Below are 15,300 nucleotides of genomic sequence, written 5' to 3'. Positions count from 1 at the left end.
AGCAGCCAGGCAGCCGGGGCTGTCTCTGCCCAGCCGCCCTCCTCCCTCCTTCCCTCCCTCTCTCTCTCTCCTTCTCTCCCCCCATCCTTCCCTGCTCCTTAAAACCTGCGTTCCGGGGGTGCAGTTCTTCCAGCGGAGCCTCTGGCCGTGCCCAACCCGGCTTTGTTCCCTGCGGGGCTGCCTGGATGCGGCCGCAGTAGAAGGGGAAACCCGTACGCAGGTAAGCAGCCAGCAGGGGTTTACGTATCTCTGTGTCTTTTATATATATTAACTTCGGGGTTTTCCTAGCGCTTTGCAGGGGATGCTGCAGGGCTGCAGCAGGCTGGCTTTGGGCAGAAGGGGGGAGGGCGGGGGTGAGCATTTAGCCCCGGCTGGAGGGTTGCTGTAGGGGAGGTTTGGGGAGCACAAAAGCTGCAGTAGGGGCTTCCAGCCTCATCCGGGCTGTGGGATGTCGGCGGGGGGCTCCCAGTGCCCGGGAGGGATGGAGTTGTGCAGCCTGCATTCCCGCTGTGCTGGCGATGTGGAGATATGTGAGCTCAGGGTGCACTGAGCTCTGGAGTCTGCATCCCATTTCCGTGCTCCTGGGGAGCATAGAGGGAGGCTGCACACTTCCCAGCAATACATCATCCCTAGCATTCCTTGTGCTGTGAACTGCCCGTTTCACCAGCGGATCTTAAAACTGTCTCTTTGGTGCCCCCAGGTCTTTGGCACAGGCTGGTGGTTCACGATGGACCCCCTCTTCCCTGCCCATATTTTGGAAGACCCCGACCTGAGAAAGCTGCTAAACGACTCCTCCATGCTGAACCTGAGCTTTCTCCCCAGCAACTGGTTCAACAACGGCACGGGGGACAGCTTCCTGCCGCTGAGCATCAAGATCACCATTGTGGTCGTCTACTCCATTGTGTGCATTGTGGGGCTGGTGGGCAACTGCTCCGTCATGTATGTGATCGTCAGGTAGGCACCAGACAGCGTGCAGGGGAGGGCTGGGAGCAGGGCGAGCTCCTCCTGAGAATAAATCAGTGCCGCAGGAGGAGCGGGTTGGTGATTCTCCGGTAATTGCAATGTGCTTTAGAGGTAATGGTGTGGCGTCTGTTTAATGGTTTGGGTTTTATTTGTTGTTTTTTCTCTTTTTTTTTTTTTTTTCTCTCTCCCTTCCTAGGCATGGTGAAGGTTCCCACCAGCTTTCAGCTGCCCTCTGGTGCCTCCTAAAGTTTAACCCAGAGAATGGAACAGAGCGAGCAGATCTGCTCGAAAAAATGGGGCTTTTTGCAAGCTGCTAGGCAGGGAGTGGGGCATCCTGGAGAGGGCAGGGTGTTGGGAACATCCAGGGTGTGCCCACTGCTCCGTGGACATCTCCCTCCTGCACTGTGCCTAGCAGCCTGCTGTGGGTGCAGGTGCTGCTCCATCTGGGAGCTGAACCAAGTTCTGAGGAGTCGGGCTTGCTGGGAGGCTCAGACTCGCATTTTTCTGCCTGTAAATGCAATTAATGCAGCTTTTCCACCTCGCTGGGAAATATGGGTGCAAATAGGATGCAGCAGGATGCTGCAGAGATAAAGGCAAGTCCTTTGGCTTTGGGGCTGGGAGACCTTTGCAGGAGGACAGCACGGAGCCTGGGCTGCTCCTCCAGCACTGTCTGACCTCTCTGCCTGCTCCTGCTGTGGTTTGAACCACCTTATTTCCTGCAGTCAGAAACCATGCAAGTACAAAGTAAGCTCCTGCAACTGGGGCTGCGATTCTGTGTCAAGTGCCAGCATCCCTCTTGTGATCTCAGTGCTCTGTGTAGTATAGAATCAGCTTCCATTCTATACAAATATCAGCAGATTCCTGGTGTGAGTGCTGCCAGTGCAGAAAACACACTGTAAACTTTTGTTTTCTCCTTCAGCAAAGATGACTAAAATAATTAGCAGATATTCAGACACTGAGATTAAATCCTGCTCTTGCTAGGAGCCCCTCTGCTCCCAAAGCATCTCTTCAGTGAACACACACAGCTGTGCTGGGGGAGATGCTGCTAAATTAAATGCTGGTAAACAGAGGTGAGGTGTCTGCCACAAGGACAAAGCGACTCTCCTGTTCATTGAGTTGCCCAGCAGAGCTCTTCCTGGGGATGGGTTTACAGAGAGGAGAAGGGATCACAGCCCTGCTGGGGAAGCTGGAGATGGAGGGAGGAGGTTTGCAGCATAGCAGAGCCACACTGGGATTGCCTGCGTTTCTGTTCAGTGTAGCACAGTGTTTGTGGGTGTGTGTGTGTATGCAGTGAGCAGTGAATCTGCCAATGAAAAGTTCCTGTCCCACAGCTGCTGGGGGGGGTGCCTGAAGTGCTGTGCAGACAGGGGAGGGAGTCCTCACCCAGAGTGTTTGTGAGCCTTAGGTGTGTGGCAGGAGCAGCTCAGAATTTCCTTGCTGGCTGCAGAAGTCTTATGGGGTGTGAGCAGCCACCATCATTTTATCCTCATGAAGGTGGGCTGGGCGCTGGTTTCTGTGACAACCTGTATGTGCTGGCCTCTGGGGAGCAGGGTTCCCCTAAGGAGCAGGGAGAGCCCCAGGATCGTGGCCGATGTGTCAGCAGGATCACCAAATAGCCCAACCCAGCATCCTGGGCAGGTGAGATGTGCTGGCTACACTTTCAGAATAGTGGCTTCTGTTCTGGTGTCCTTTTGGCTTGGATACTTTCCAGCAATATAGATGGGTCATTTAGCCCTGAAGTTTCCCCTAGGACATCTTGTCCTTTGCTTCCCCATTGGTATCTCCTGGAATCTCAGCAGTGGCTGAGAGCAACACTGAGCTGCAATGGGCAATGATCCTTGTGGGCTCATAGAGTAGCAGCAACTTTTGGGTATCCCTGCCCAGACCTTATATTTCCTTGCCCTTGCTCTCTGGAGTAGATATAGTGATGAAACAAACTCAGTATCCCAAACCTGACCATGGCCAAGCACATAAATTAACACACAAAGCTGCCAAGTTATTGTGAGGGTGTGAGGATGCTGCTGTTGGCCTGGCTGACTTCTTGAGCATCAGTGCTGCTGGGCTTCGTGCCTTAAGCTGCATGGTTTCTAGTGGCTTGAGCACTGGTTGCTGGCCAAACAATGTATTTTGAGACTCTCAGCAATAACACTTCCACTGATGGGGAAAGGTGGGCGAATCTACCGTGTTGCATCATACAGAAGCTCTTTTCACCTTTCTGTGCTTGTATTTCACTGGGGATAACGGGATTACTAATGGGTGTACTTTCTTCCACCAAAAGAACAGTTTGATGATGCAGGCAGTAATTGCTTTCTGTTTTTCAGGGAGTGGGGAAACAGACTCAAAAATCAGTGCTGAAGGAAATGGGAGGCTTCAAGAAGGCCTATTTGTTCCATTTGAATGAGTTTTTTCATAGCACACAGGGAAAAGTTTGGAATCCCTTGGTATTTCAGACAAAAAAAACCAAACCAAGAACAACAAACATTCAAAGCCTCCTCTGGGTCTTCCCCTGTGTTGTAAAAGCCAACCTACCTCTCTATTGTATTTAGAGTGATTTAACATCTGGAGCTATTAATTTGTAGCACTGGTCACCACGTGACTGCCAGTCCCTTTCCAGTGCTCGAGGCACTAATTGGATAAGACTGGAAGGGCTCTTCTCAGGAGCACTATTTCCTGGACAGTAAAGGGCCTATTGTGGAGATCTGCCTGCTCTAGGGCTTTGTTCTGCTTGCTCACTGCAGAGTTCCTTGCCAGCCCAGATAATGCCTCCCCTCCCTCCTCCTGCTGTCTGCTCTCTTCTGCATACATTTCCTGTGTTGCTTTTAATGAGGGTAGAACAAGGAGTTGAACATCACCATGCAGAGAGGATTTGAGGGGTGAGTGGGGGTGAGCAGACTGCTGGGTTCTCTCCTATCATTGATCTCTGCAAAGCTGGATGCCTAAAACCTTTGTTTTCAGGAAGAAAAGGGAAGGCAAAGGGAGATGTGTTGCTTTCACAATGGTACTGGGCATGACTGACACGTGGGCTATGGGTTGAGGTGCTGCAGACCCAGCTGTCCAGAATCTCCCTATGCATAAGAGCTACAAGCATTGCTGTGTGAAAGAGACCAAGCCCTGAAGCTTCATGGCCCCAGAGGTGCTGGGAGAGGGGATGATGGACAGCACACAGCTTCTGGCCTGGGGAGCCCTCTCACTCCACTTGTGTTGCTGTGATGCTTGGCAATGAGAGTCTGGAGAACTCTTCTTTGGTGCTGAATCTAATAGTTGGGATCAGCCTCCCTGAGAACGATGCCTCATCTCTAGGGCTCTTTGCAATGGGGCTTCGTGGGGTGGCTGCCTCCCTCTGTGCCAGCTCTCCCTCCTTGGGAGCCTGGAGCAGTCAGCAAAGTGCTGGGGCTGCGCAGCTCTCCCTGCTGATGTACGTGGTCTCAAATTAGTTCAAGCAGCTCAGCTCTTTAGGAGTTTGGATGCCAGACCTCTCCCCCTTTACTCACAGCCTTAGTTCTGCCTTGCTGCTCCTATCTTGCAGGTCTGTGCTGTCTGTCCTTCTGCTTGAAACCTCCATCGATCCCAGTGTGTGGAGGCTGAGGGCAGCTGGCTGTGATGAGCCAGGGAAAATGAAGTTAATAGGACATATCAGAGATGCTGATTTCTTAATAGAAAGTCTTTTTAATGGAAGAACGTTGACCAGCTGTGTGGCTCGGAGCTGAAATTGAGTGAGTGGTTAATGCAATGCAGACTCAGGGGATGCAGTGAGGTCAGCTGGGACCTCTGCTCTCCCCACATTGGCCTCTGCTGGTTTTTCCTGGAGTGTAAACAACAACAAAACAAAAAAAGACAATTGTTGTAAATTGCAGAGAAGGAAAACCCACGTGGAGGGTCTGTTCTGTGCAGAGTGGGAGGGGGGAATCCCTCAGGCAGGGGTGGTGGGGGACAGATCTTCAGCTGTGGACATGGACAAGCTGTGCCCGTGGCACAGGGCAGCCCTGCCCATCTCCTACTGACAGCTCCTGTAGCTCCAGTGCCTCTGCTCTTGGTTTCCCCTGGCTTTGGTGGGATGAGTTGAAGGGAGTCACTCATGTGCAACAGTAATTGAGTGATGTTTGATTTGTGACTCGGTTCCCAATGCTTTTTGGGTCTGGGCAGCTCCCAGGAGCAGGGCCAGCATTTAGGGCTCGATTAGTCCAGCAGAGGTGTCCACAGTGTGTTCATGGAGATGAGAGCATCCTGCTGCAGAAAAGCTGCTGGCAAACATCCTTCTTAACCTAGAGCCCTCATCCTGGCAGCCTTCAGTATCCTTGCTAGCCCGAGGGCGAGCTGCAGGGGTTGGCACAGCTGTAACCCTCAGCATAGCAGATCAGGGCCATGTTTTGTCCCTGTCCCCGCCTATGCTGGCTCCTGGTGCTGCTCCCCAGAGACCCTTGCAGTGGGGGAACACGTTGCTTGTTTTTCAAAGCTGTCACCCAGATATGGTGGAGATTCAAAGGGTGAGAGAATTGCCTGTCCCAAAGCACCAGTGCTGTGGCAGCCTCCTTAACCCCTGCTCGTTGGTCACCACCCTGCCCAGGTAATGAATAGGATTTATGTGCTGCTGATGCTGGCTGCTTTTTTCAGTGGTGTCTGGCTCCATAGTCTGAAACTCGTTTCTGAAATGTGCTGTTTGTGGCATGTTGAATCGTTAGGAACAAACAAGCTTAAACGGGGGAGAAATCCCAGGATGAGTTGGCTGCAAGAGAGTGATCAGAGCAGGAGGGATGTGCAGAGCACCATGCAAGTACGTGGCTGAGATGACACAAAGCAGGACAGTCTGTGCCAGGTGGAATATCAGCTTTATTCAACCTGTGAGCTAAGGGCAGGCTGGAATCTGGGATGTCACTGATTTCCACAGATTCCTGCTGTCAGGGCTGGAGCAGCTCTGCAAAATCCCTCTGGAGCTCTTTCTGCTCTGTTTTGCTTCCCTGCCCTGCTGCAGATCAGTGCGTGTCCGGGAAGGGGATGAAGGGACTGTCTGCATCCCAATGAGCTGGAGCTGCTGATGCCAAGAGGCTCAAAGAGGCAGAGGGCTCCTGGAGGTGATGCTCACAGCTCCCCAGGGTGTGAAGTCTTCTCTCTGTTCCCTCTGCCCTGATGCCTGCAGCTCTGCTTCAGGATCTGACTTTGCTGATTCTTACCCCTGGGGCATCTGCATGCTGTACAGCAGCTGGATGGACAGGAAGAACAGTTCCAAAACAATAGCATTGCAGCTTGCCCTGAGGCTCAGCCACAAGCAGAATCCATCCTGAGAAACAGAGCCAGCATGTGGAAAAACTGTCTGCTTCCCCTCCTCCCCCAAAATGCAGGTTCCCTTTCCTGAAGGATTTCCCCCATGTAACACTGCTGGAGGTCCACTTAGCAGAAAGGAGAGGGGTACCCAGTGCTGAGCTGCTCTACAGGTCTTTATTCTTCTCAGGCTTCAGGAGCTGGGAAAGCTTAAGAACGGAGCAGGATTACATTTATGGTAATGGTGGAGTGGGATGAAGAGCTGAGAGCTGCTGGAGCACCCTGTGGGAGATGCTCCATTAGGAAATTACCTCTGTGACCGAGTGCAAGAAAGTGGCTCAGCAGGAGCTCATGTCCTGTGTGCAGACCTTGTCAGTCAGCTGTGCCACGGAGGGGGGGTAACTTATGTGCATCCTTGAGCTGAAGAGTTTTAATTTCTCTTCTTTTTGTTGTTGTTGTTCAGATTAAGAAAGAACATTCACAGTTCCCAGAGGAAAAGAAAAGAAAGGTTAATCTGTGGAGAAGTGATTAATTGATTTTTGTTTGTACTGAACATTCTGGAAATGTTTGGGTACATCGGTTCGTTGGGATAATGGCTGTTGGCTCTCAGCGTGCGGAGAAAGTGGAGCTAGAAGTAATTAATTAGGTGCAAATTAATTTCCCCATCTTTGAAGAGCACGAAATCAGCCTCAGAATCCACATGAAGGTCGGCAGGAGGATGCGGGCGGAATGGTGGATCGTTGCTTGCTTCTCCTGTTGCTCAGAAATATATATGTATATATATATATTTTTAACCCAGTGGTTAAGTGGGCCATCTTTGTTCAAAAATGCAGCTGTTGTTCCTCAAGTTATAGTGTTAGTGGAAAAAAAAGCGAGATGGAGGTGTGCTGATGAACTGCCTCAGAGTGCAATCCTCCTGCATGGGTGGGGGAACAAGCTTGGCCTTTGGGAAGCCTGCACTGAGGGACACAGAGACAGTAATACTCCCAGGAGATATCTCCTAAGGCAGTCTTAGGTGACTTAATTTCCTGAAGCATGAGCTGACAATACTTATCTGTATGTGTTTTTGTGTGCTGCTACAGAACAATGATGCTATGCAGCACGGGAATCTTCTTTCTTCCTAAGGCAGAATTGCACGGGAAGCCCTGAAGCACTAAAGTCTGGCAGCTTCCAGGTTGTGCTGGATTTGTGAGGTGCCTTGCTTCCTCGCTCCTCTGCAAGAGGAAGGATGCTGGTATTTTTCCTTTAGTGCTTTTTGTTATATAAGTTCTGATCTTTCTAAGAACACACTGCCTTGCTCGGCTGCTGTGCTTTCTGGGCCAGGAGCCGCCTGACTGAAGCTTACGTGGGAACATCAAATGCTTCCGTCAACACTCACCTGCTCCAAAAGCTCCCCTTGGCTTTCAAGGGCAAACACAGGCTCCTTTGTTCTTGCTTTCTGAAGCCACAGTCTGGCAGAAAGCACTTCCAAACACCTGGCTTCTAACACAAGCTCTGGCAGGATAAAATGGACTTCATATTCCCAACTGTGGATTCTCTGGGTGAGGTTACTGCAAATTTGCTATGTCACCTTGTACCCAGGAGGGGTACGACTTTGATTGAAGGTGCACGGCTCTGGGTTTGCTCTTCAGACTCGATTGGACTGAAAGAGCATGTTAGGTCAAATCAGAACCTCATAATGTTCCAGCACATATATCAAAGTGCAAATTGTATGGTGGTTTATGGGTTTTGGTGTTGCCCTCAAAATGAACTTGTCCTCGGTTAATACGTATTGTTGTCTGGCAACGCTTCTGTGAAGGCCATTAGTATGCTAAATGATTGATGAAATGAAGTTTTAAAATGATATCAACGTGTTAGCTCTTATGTCTGTGAGAGGAGCGTCCTGGAGCTGGAAGGGTAGGTGCACTTGGAGTCACAGCTGAGTTTCCATTCCTTCACATTCTGGATATTTTTGGCCAGTGATCACAACTTTCTTTGCATCACTTCCCATGTGCAAAGAGGAGACAAGTAACACTGGAGCCAGGTGAATCTTTTGGGGCAGCCTGTTCCTGTGATAAAAGTGGCAGAAATTAAATCATTTGGAGTTGGCTCATGACTTCATCCCCAAGGTGTCATTTTTCTTTCTAGATTTTTTTTGATGTCTTGTAGCCCGTTGCTAACCAGCGCTGGCCATCTCAGCCGTTCTGCTTTGACAGCTCACATTAACTGTAGCCTTTGGCTATGAGCCCATGCAGAATGGCTAATCATCTTACTCTTGGACCATATGATGCCTTTCAAATCAGCTTACTGGGTAAAGCTTTCACCAGTATTTATAATAATGAAGGCGTATGTGATGAAATCCTAGATTAGCCTTACTGAAGTCATTTTTCATAAAGCACGAGCTGACCTGACAGCTTCAAGTGTTCATTGTCCTTGCTTGTGGTCTATGAGGACGAGCTTTTTCTGCCTGTAAAACTGATTGTGAAAGCAGCATTTCCATCAGCGTGGAAGCTGGGTAGAAGCATGTAGGAGGCAGAAAAAGGTGGCAATATTCAATATAGCTCTTCGGTAAGAAGAATGCAGCATCTCCATAACATGAACGCCCACTTTGGCATACTTCAATGCCTTACCCATTGGGGTCAGGTGGAGCTCTAACCACTGCTCCTTTTTACATTTCAGATTCACCAAGATGAAGACAGCAACCAACATTTACATCTTTAACCTTGCTCTGGCCGATACCTTGTGTCTGATGACCTTACCCTTCCAGGGTACAGACACGTTCCTGGGCTTCTGGCCTTTTGGCAATGTCCTCTGCAAGATTGCTATCTCTATAGACTACTACAACATGTTCACAAGCACCTTCACCCTGACGATGATGAGTGTGGACCGTTACATCGCTATCTGCCATCCTATCAAAGCTCTGGACATCCGCACTCCTCACAAGGCCAAAGTGGTGAATGTCTGCATCTGGGCGCTCGCTTCTGTCTTTGGCATCCCAGCGATGGTGATGGGATCTGCAGAGAATGAGAACAATGGTCAGTCAAAACACACTGAGGGTTTGGGGGTTTTTATGCCAATGGCCAGGGGAGCTCTGTGGTCTTGAGGAGCTATCTGAGGGGGAACTGGTTTCGACAATGGGCTAATTTCCCTGCTCTAAAGCCATTTAAACTCATTCCTCTTTGTCGTTGCTTCTCTGCATCGCTGCCATTGTTTTTCAGTATTAAACATGCTTTAATGAAATGGAATGTGAAGGTCCTTCTGTTCCTGATATGGGCTTACTGATCTCCTTCTTACTTTTTCCTTGCAGAAATAGATTGTCTAATTAAGCTCCCTTCACCCGTGGATTACTGGGATCCAGTGTTTGGCATCTGCGTTTTTCTCTTCTCCTTTATGATCCCAGTGCTGATCATCACCATTTGCTACAGTCTCATGATCAGACGCCTCAAGAACGTCCGTGTCCTCTCAGGCTCCAAGGAGAAGGACCGGAACCTGAGGCGCATCACCCGCATGGTGCTGGTGGTGGTGGCCGTCTTCATAATCTGCTGGACTCCCATCCAGATCTTCGTGCTGGTCCAGTGCTTGGGTGCCAAGGCCGAAAGCGAGCTCGAGCTGGCCATCTCCTGCTTCTGCACAGCGCTGGGGTATGCCAACAGCAGCCTGAACCCTGTGCTATATGCCTTCCTAGATGAGAACTTCAAGGCTTGCTTCAAGAAGTTCTGCTTCCCTACCGCCTTCAGAACAGAGCTCCAGATGTCCAACAGGATGTGCAGCATTGCCAAGGATGTGGCTTATGCCTGCAAGAACTCGGAGGGGACTAACAATCCAGCCTGACTAGGCATGGAAATCCCCATGGTGGCTGTCGCCCAGCAGAGTCCAACCACTCCCACATCAGAGCTAACTCAGATAACAGCCCTTTAGCAGGACCTCAAAACTGAGAAACCAAGAAAGCAATTTTGGGAGTTGGGAAAACTGGACACTGCAAGAGCATGCAAAAGAGCTGATTCAATGCATTTTTAGTTCTGACGTGCCCTGCACTATGGAGCACATTTGAAATCAGCCTTTTGATTCCTGTGAAACCCTGGCGGCTTGCAAGGCTATTGAGAATTTGGGAATTAAGGGTTTGAAACAGGCATTGCTCCTGCATCTTACGCTTCTGCTGCTGGGAGACAGACAAAATGCAGACGATTCCATTTCTTTTTTCCTCCCTGAGTCGTTTCAGATCCTCGGCTCTCGTACCTCTCCGGGCGCTCGTGCATGGGTTTATTCCTGCGGCACCGCTCTGAAATTAGACTTTGCTGAAGACAAAGTGGGCAACAGCCGTCAGACAAAACCCAAGATCATCTCCAGGATGAGTCATCACGAGAGGAAGGATGCGGGGAGGGAGAGGAGGGAGCAGAGCTGGCGGAAAGGGAAATTCAAGCTGTCAGGAGCTGGCGAGCTCTGCAGAAAATCCTCCACCTGAGAGGGGAGAGGAGGAGGAAAAGATGGATGAAATGAACACAAATCCTTGTTTACATGCTGCTATTGTTTGTGGGTTTTTCTAGCATTATCTTCCCATTGTAATAACGGACAGAATGTCTGTATATACATGTATGCGTCTCTATATTGCTATGATACAGCTATATTGTAAATGTTTGTCTTGCCAAGCATGCCTTGGTGATCTTCCTCAGTGAGAAGAGGAAGGAATGAAGTGGATGGAGTGGCCTATGAACACATGCACCTGTGTACAGGGGGAAGCCATTTCAGAAACAGCCCAGTAGCTCCTCCAGAAGACACGGATGTTTCTGGTAGGAAGGGCAGCCTACAGCCACCCCATCTGCTCCGTGTGTGCAATAGATGGCTTACTTATTTATTTTGGCAAAGTGACATCACTGATGCTGAGAGCTTTGGGAGATGCTGCTGAGCTGCCACACCTTCTACCTACCTGACTGATTTTCTTTTTTCCCCTCTTCCGGACCTTTGTGTAAAATGAAATGCTCAGCTGTTTCATTTGGTAATGGAAGTGTTCCCGGAGAGTTTGACCACTGAGTGCCCTCTGCAGGGACGGGGGGGCCTGTGTTCTTCCTGAAGCACTGTGGCCACAGGAAAATTTGGGAAGGAAAGCAGTAGCCCTTGCTCGGAGATGGCCAGCTGCGGTGGCAGCCGAACTGTACAGACTTCACGTGAATGTAGTTCTTGTGCTCTGGTCTATGAGATGCTGTATTTTTAATGTATCACTTTACCACTATTTTAATGCTATCACGTTCTTTATATATGCTGTTTAAAAAAAAAAAAGGAAAAAAAGAAAAGAATCTGATGTTATATTTCTATGTAGAGTATTTCCCTTATGGTTGGGCTTAAAATATAGACGCAGTCCCAGCATCCCATGTGTTGGACCCAGATCCCTTGTAAACTCTGCAAGCTGGGACCATTCTCATAGTTTATACTGGGAGTCTGGAGGGGGATATAAGAGAGAACTTTACAAGTAGCACTTCCCCTGAGTAGCTGCAGGAGTGGAGGAGGTCTGGGCACTGTAAGCACTTTGTGATGGATGTTTATCCCCAGGCACTCACCAGGAAATCTCATACAGCCCTAGGCACGCCATGGGGACAGTAACACAGCAAGCTTGATGAGCTGCTGTAGTCATGGATGCAACGATGGTGTTGGTCACTGGCAGCGTGGGGTCTTCTGAGCCACGCGATGTGGGGTGACATGGGGTGTTGGGTATGAGTAGGGATGTGGCTGCTGGGCTTTCCTTGTAGTGTCATGAGGCAGAGCAGAGCCATGCTCCCTTTGTAGCTCCTGGTTGTGTTTTTAAACAGATTTATGTCCTCTGAAAGTGTTTGGCACTTTTTATAAGGATTTTGTTATAATGACTATGCTGCAACAATCTCACATAATCGAGTAACCAATAAATGTGTGTTTACTGAGCTTTTGGGTAATTCTGTGGCCCTTGCAGTGGATGTGTATAGGCATTCTGTTCATGCTCGGTGGAGTTATAAGAAGAGCAACAAAACCTGGAAGCAAAAGCTTTATTGTACTGTGCCTACGGAGTTAAAGGCTTGTGCTCAGCTACCCAGCTGAAGTGCAGGCTCTTTAATTCTCCTCTAAAATGGTCATGTTGGTATGATTTTACAATTACTGCAGTGTAAGTGACAATTTCCTTGGTGGCTACTTGTGTGCTTCAATAAAGGAAAATAAAACCCCTATGCTTGGAATGATGTGGAATCTGGAAGACGTAGCTGCGTGGGTCAGCAGTTGTTGGATGGGATGCTCGCACGTGGGCTTTGTGTTTCCATCTGAAACCCCTGCTGAGTGCATGCAGCTCCACCAAAGCATCCAGTCCCATTTTCCTGAGGTCACTGGGACTTCTGTTGTGCTGACTTTGTCTGGAGGCAGCTGCATGCAGAAGAAGTGAGAAAACGGGTGATGGAGAGGAGTGTGAGCTCCTGCAGCTTCTGGGTCCCATCCCGCAGGGCTGCAGGGCTGGGCATGGTCCTGCAGAGCAGTGAGTTACCAGACTGCTCTGAAAACAAAGCCTAAGCAATCTCCCATAGCCAGAAAAGATTGATCATCCTGTGCGATGTGCAATAAAGAAAGCATCTTCTCTCTGCATGGAGATCGATATTCCTACCCAGACAGGGGAATATCAGCAGAGGTTTCTTTATTAGCAGTGGTGATTTTATTTTATTTTATTTTCCAGGAGGAAAAAAAAAAAAAATTGACGAGGAAAAAAAAAAAAAAAAGAAATCTCTATTGCTCCTCTAGTCCAGTTAATTATAAGTACCTAGGGGTGAGTTCTTATGGCAAAGCTATAAAATAAGCTGCTTTATTCAGTACTGTGGAATTCATTAACACTCTGAGTGCTGTCCCTGCTGCTGGTGGCTGGAGCTGGCTGCTGGAGGGGCTCAGGAGGGGACGAGCTGAGCTGTGCCCTGCCATGCTCCTGGCTTTTAGGATGCTCTGTTTTGTAGGGATGCTTCGCTCAATGGGGCCGTGCCCCCTTCACCTCCCCCGCCCGGGCTGTTCTGCCCACAGCTTTCCTCTATGGTGAGGTTTTATGCCACAAAGGGGATGAGTTATCTTCTCCTGTGCCACAGATCAGAGATCCTCTGGTTCAGGCGTGTTTCCAGCTGAAATCACCCTTCTGATGCCCACTGCCCTTTGGAACCACAATAACCTTCCACCATCTGCAACTCCAGCCCCAATAAAGACATTATCTAATGCTGACAAGTCGCCAGGGCTATTTTTACAAGGTGTTTCTTTGTGAGGAGCTAGACTGTAAATATGTCTGCTTTTTTTTTTTTTTTTTTTCTTTTTCCCCAGAGGCAGATTTGTTAACTCCTTCAGGAGCTGCAACTGTGCTCTGCTCCTTCTGTGCATCCCTCAGGTACTGCTGCTGGGGAGCAGGTGTGCATTGGCCTGGGTGTCCCTACCCTGCTCTGCTTTGCAGGGGATGGGTGCTCTGCATGGCTACGTCCTCCCCAGTGAAAAGGATTTGCAGGAGCAGCCCTTTCTGCCTGCTGAACGAGCAGCCTGGCAGCAAAGCAGAAAAACTCCACTTTGCTTTCCCACTCATTTCCCTGTGCTTCCTTTCAGCTATTTTGGTGGGTACTGATGTACGAACCGAATTCCCTCAGCAAAAGGAGAACCTCCTTTAGACAGATCTGGAGGGGTACGTAGCCCAGCTTGTGCATTCCTGGCCACACCGTGTTTCCATGTGAATACGTGGGCAGAGCTTTGCTGCTGTGACTTTGCAGAACCGGCGGTGCATGCTGGCACTCAGCACTGCAGAGCTCGTTGTGTTCACGGTGTGAATCACATCCCCGAGTTCCACCGCCCGTGGTTGGGATAAGGGAGAGAAAGGGAATGGAGGACCTGAGGCTTCAGCACCAACCGCTGCCCCAAATTCGTGGTGCTGGGTGAAGAACTGAGATATAAGAAGTCAGAGCACAGTGATGACAGTTTGTGTTTGGCATCGGATTTTTGGGGTGGGAGGTGATGCTCCTGCTGAGCTGATGCACACCCATTTGGGGTGGCTGCCTGCTCCTGCCATCCTGCCCCTTTAGGCTTGCTCAAAACACATCATAACAGATGTGTTAAGGCTGTAACTCGTTCTGAAAGAAGGAATTCCAGGATTTTTCAGAGCACTGAGAAGATGTACAAAGGGACAGGGATGAGGGGGCTTTAGATGAAAGAGCCTCACAACTCCTTTTGTTCCCTTCAGTCGACTGAAGCCTGGATAAACTGCATGACAGAATGAACTGACCAATAAATAGAGAAACGTGGTGATGTATCTTGGCAACAACGATGCTAATCAGCCATATAAACTACCTTTGCTCTCCCTCCCTTAATGCAGTGCAATCCCAGCTGTCTGCAGCAGAGGAGTGATGTGGCTCTGCACCCTGGGACACCCTGTTACCCTCTTCCCCTGTGAGCTGCTGCTGCCTCTCCCATGTATGCAAGGTTTCTGCTTCAGCAATCCAGGAGCTCCCTTCGTGCTTCCTGGAGCAGGAAGTGCACAAAGATACTCCAAAGCTGGCTGGGTTCATCTTCCCCACTGGAGAACACCTGTTCAGCTCCCAGGGTATTTGCTTCTGCTGGAAGCAAAACTGCTGCTCCACGCTGGTGCTGCTTGGAATGTTCCTGAGCAATCTGCAGGTTGGATCACCTGTAGCTCCGTGCAGCATAGCATTACACACATCCTTGCTCCTCGCTCCTGCTTTACTCCCCACTCCATGCACCCTCCTGCAGCGTGTAGGTGCTGGGTGGGAATTCCTACCTGCACAGACCACGTTAGCACCTGTTTCTGGGAGCAATCCTCTGCACTCAGCCCACAATTGCAGCGAAGATGCTCACACTCCAGCACAGAGACTGCAGCTCCTGTGCAGATGTCAGTATCTGCTTCGCCCTTTCTCTTCCAGGCTGCAGCCAGGCAGGATGCTCAGGAGCCCAGAGCAGCACCGCCCTGCCAAACAGCAAGTTTTCCACATGGTGAAGGATGAATATGCAGGAAACCAAATAGGAAGCTTGATTTTTTATTTTTTATTTTCCTCCCCAAGGAAACCATTGGTAGAATGAGCACATTCCTGCTTTTTTTTTTTGTTGCATCCATTCACCTTT

The 15,300-nt window shown here is 49.7% G+C and overlaps 1 protein-coding gene across 1 annotated transcript; it reads left to right on the top strand.

Annotated features, from left to right (window-relative positions):
• Window positions 1–6: 6 nt before the first annotated feature.
• OPRL1 (opioid related nociceptin receptor 1) lies at window positions 7–12,380 on the top strand. The gene is made up of 4 exons (XM_010722396.2): window positions 7–220; window positions 701–954; window positions 8,878–9,233; window positions 9,506–12,380. The coding sequence occupies exons 2-4, from the start codon at window positions 728–730 to the stop codon at window positions 10,027–10,029; spliced, it is 1,107 nt and encodes a 368-aa protein (XP_010720698.1). The 5' UTR covers window positions 7–220; window positions 701–727; the 3' UTR covers window positions 10,030–12,380.
• Window positions 12,381–15,300: the final 2,920 nt, after the last annotated feature.

The sequence above is a fragment of the Meleagris gallopavo genome, chromosome 22, assembly GCF_000146605.3.
Source record: "Meleagris gallopavo isolate NT-WF06-2002-E0010 breed Aviagen turkey brand Nicholas breeding stock chromosome 22, Turkey_5.1, whole genome shotgun sequence".
In the NCBI taxonomy this organism is placed as follows: Eukaryota; Metazoa; Chordata; class Aves; order Galliformes; family Phasianidae; genus Meleagris; species Meleagris gallopavo.
This window is presented reverse-complemented; position numbering and strand designations above follow the sequence as displayed.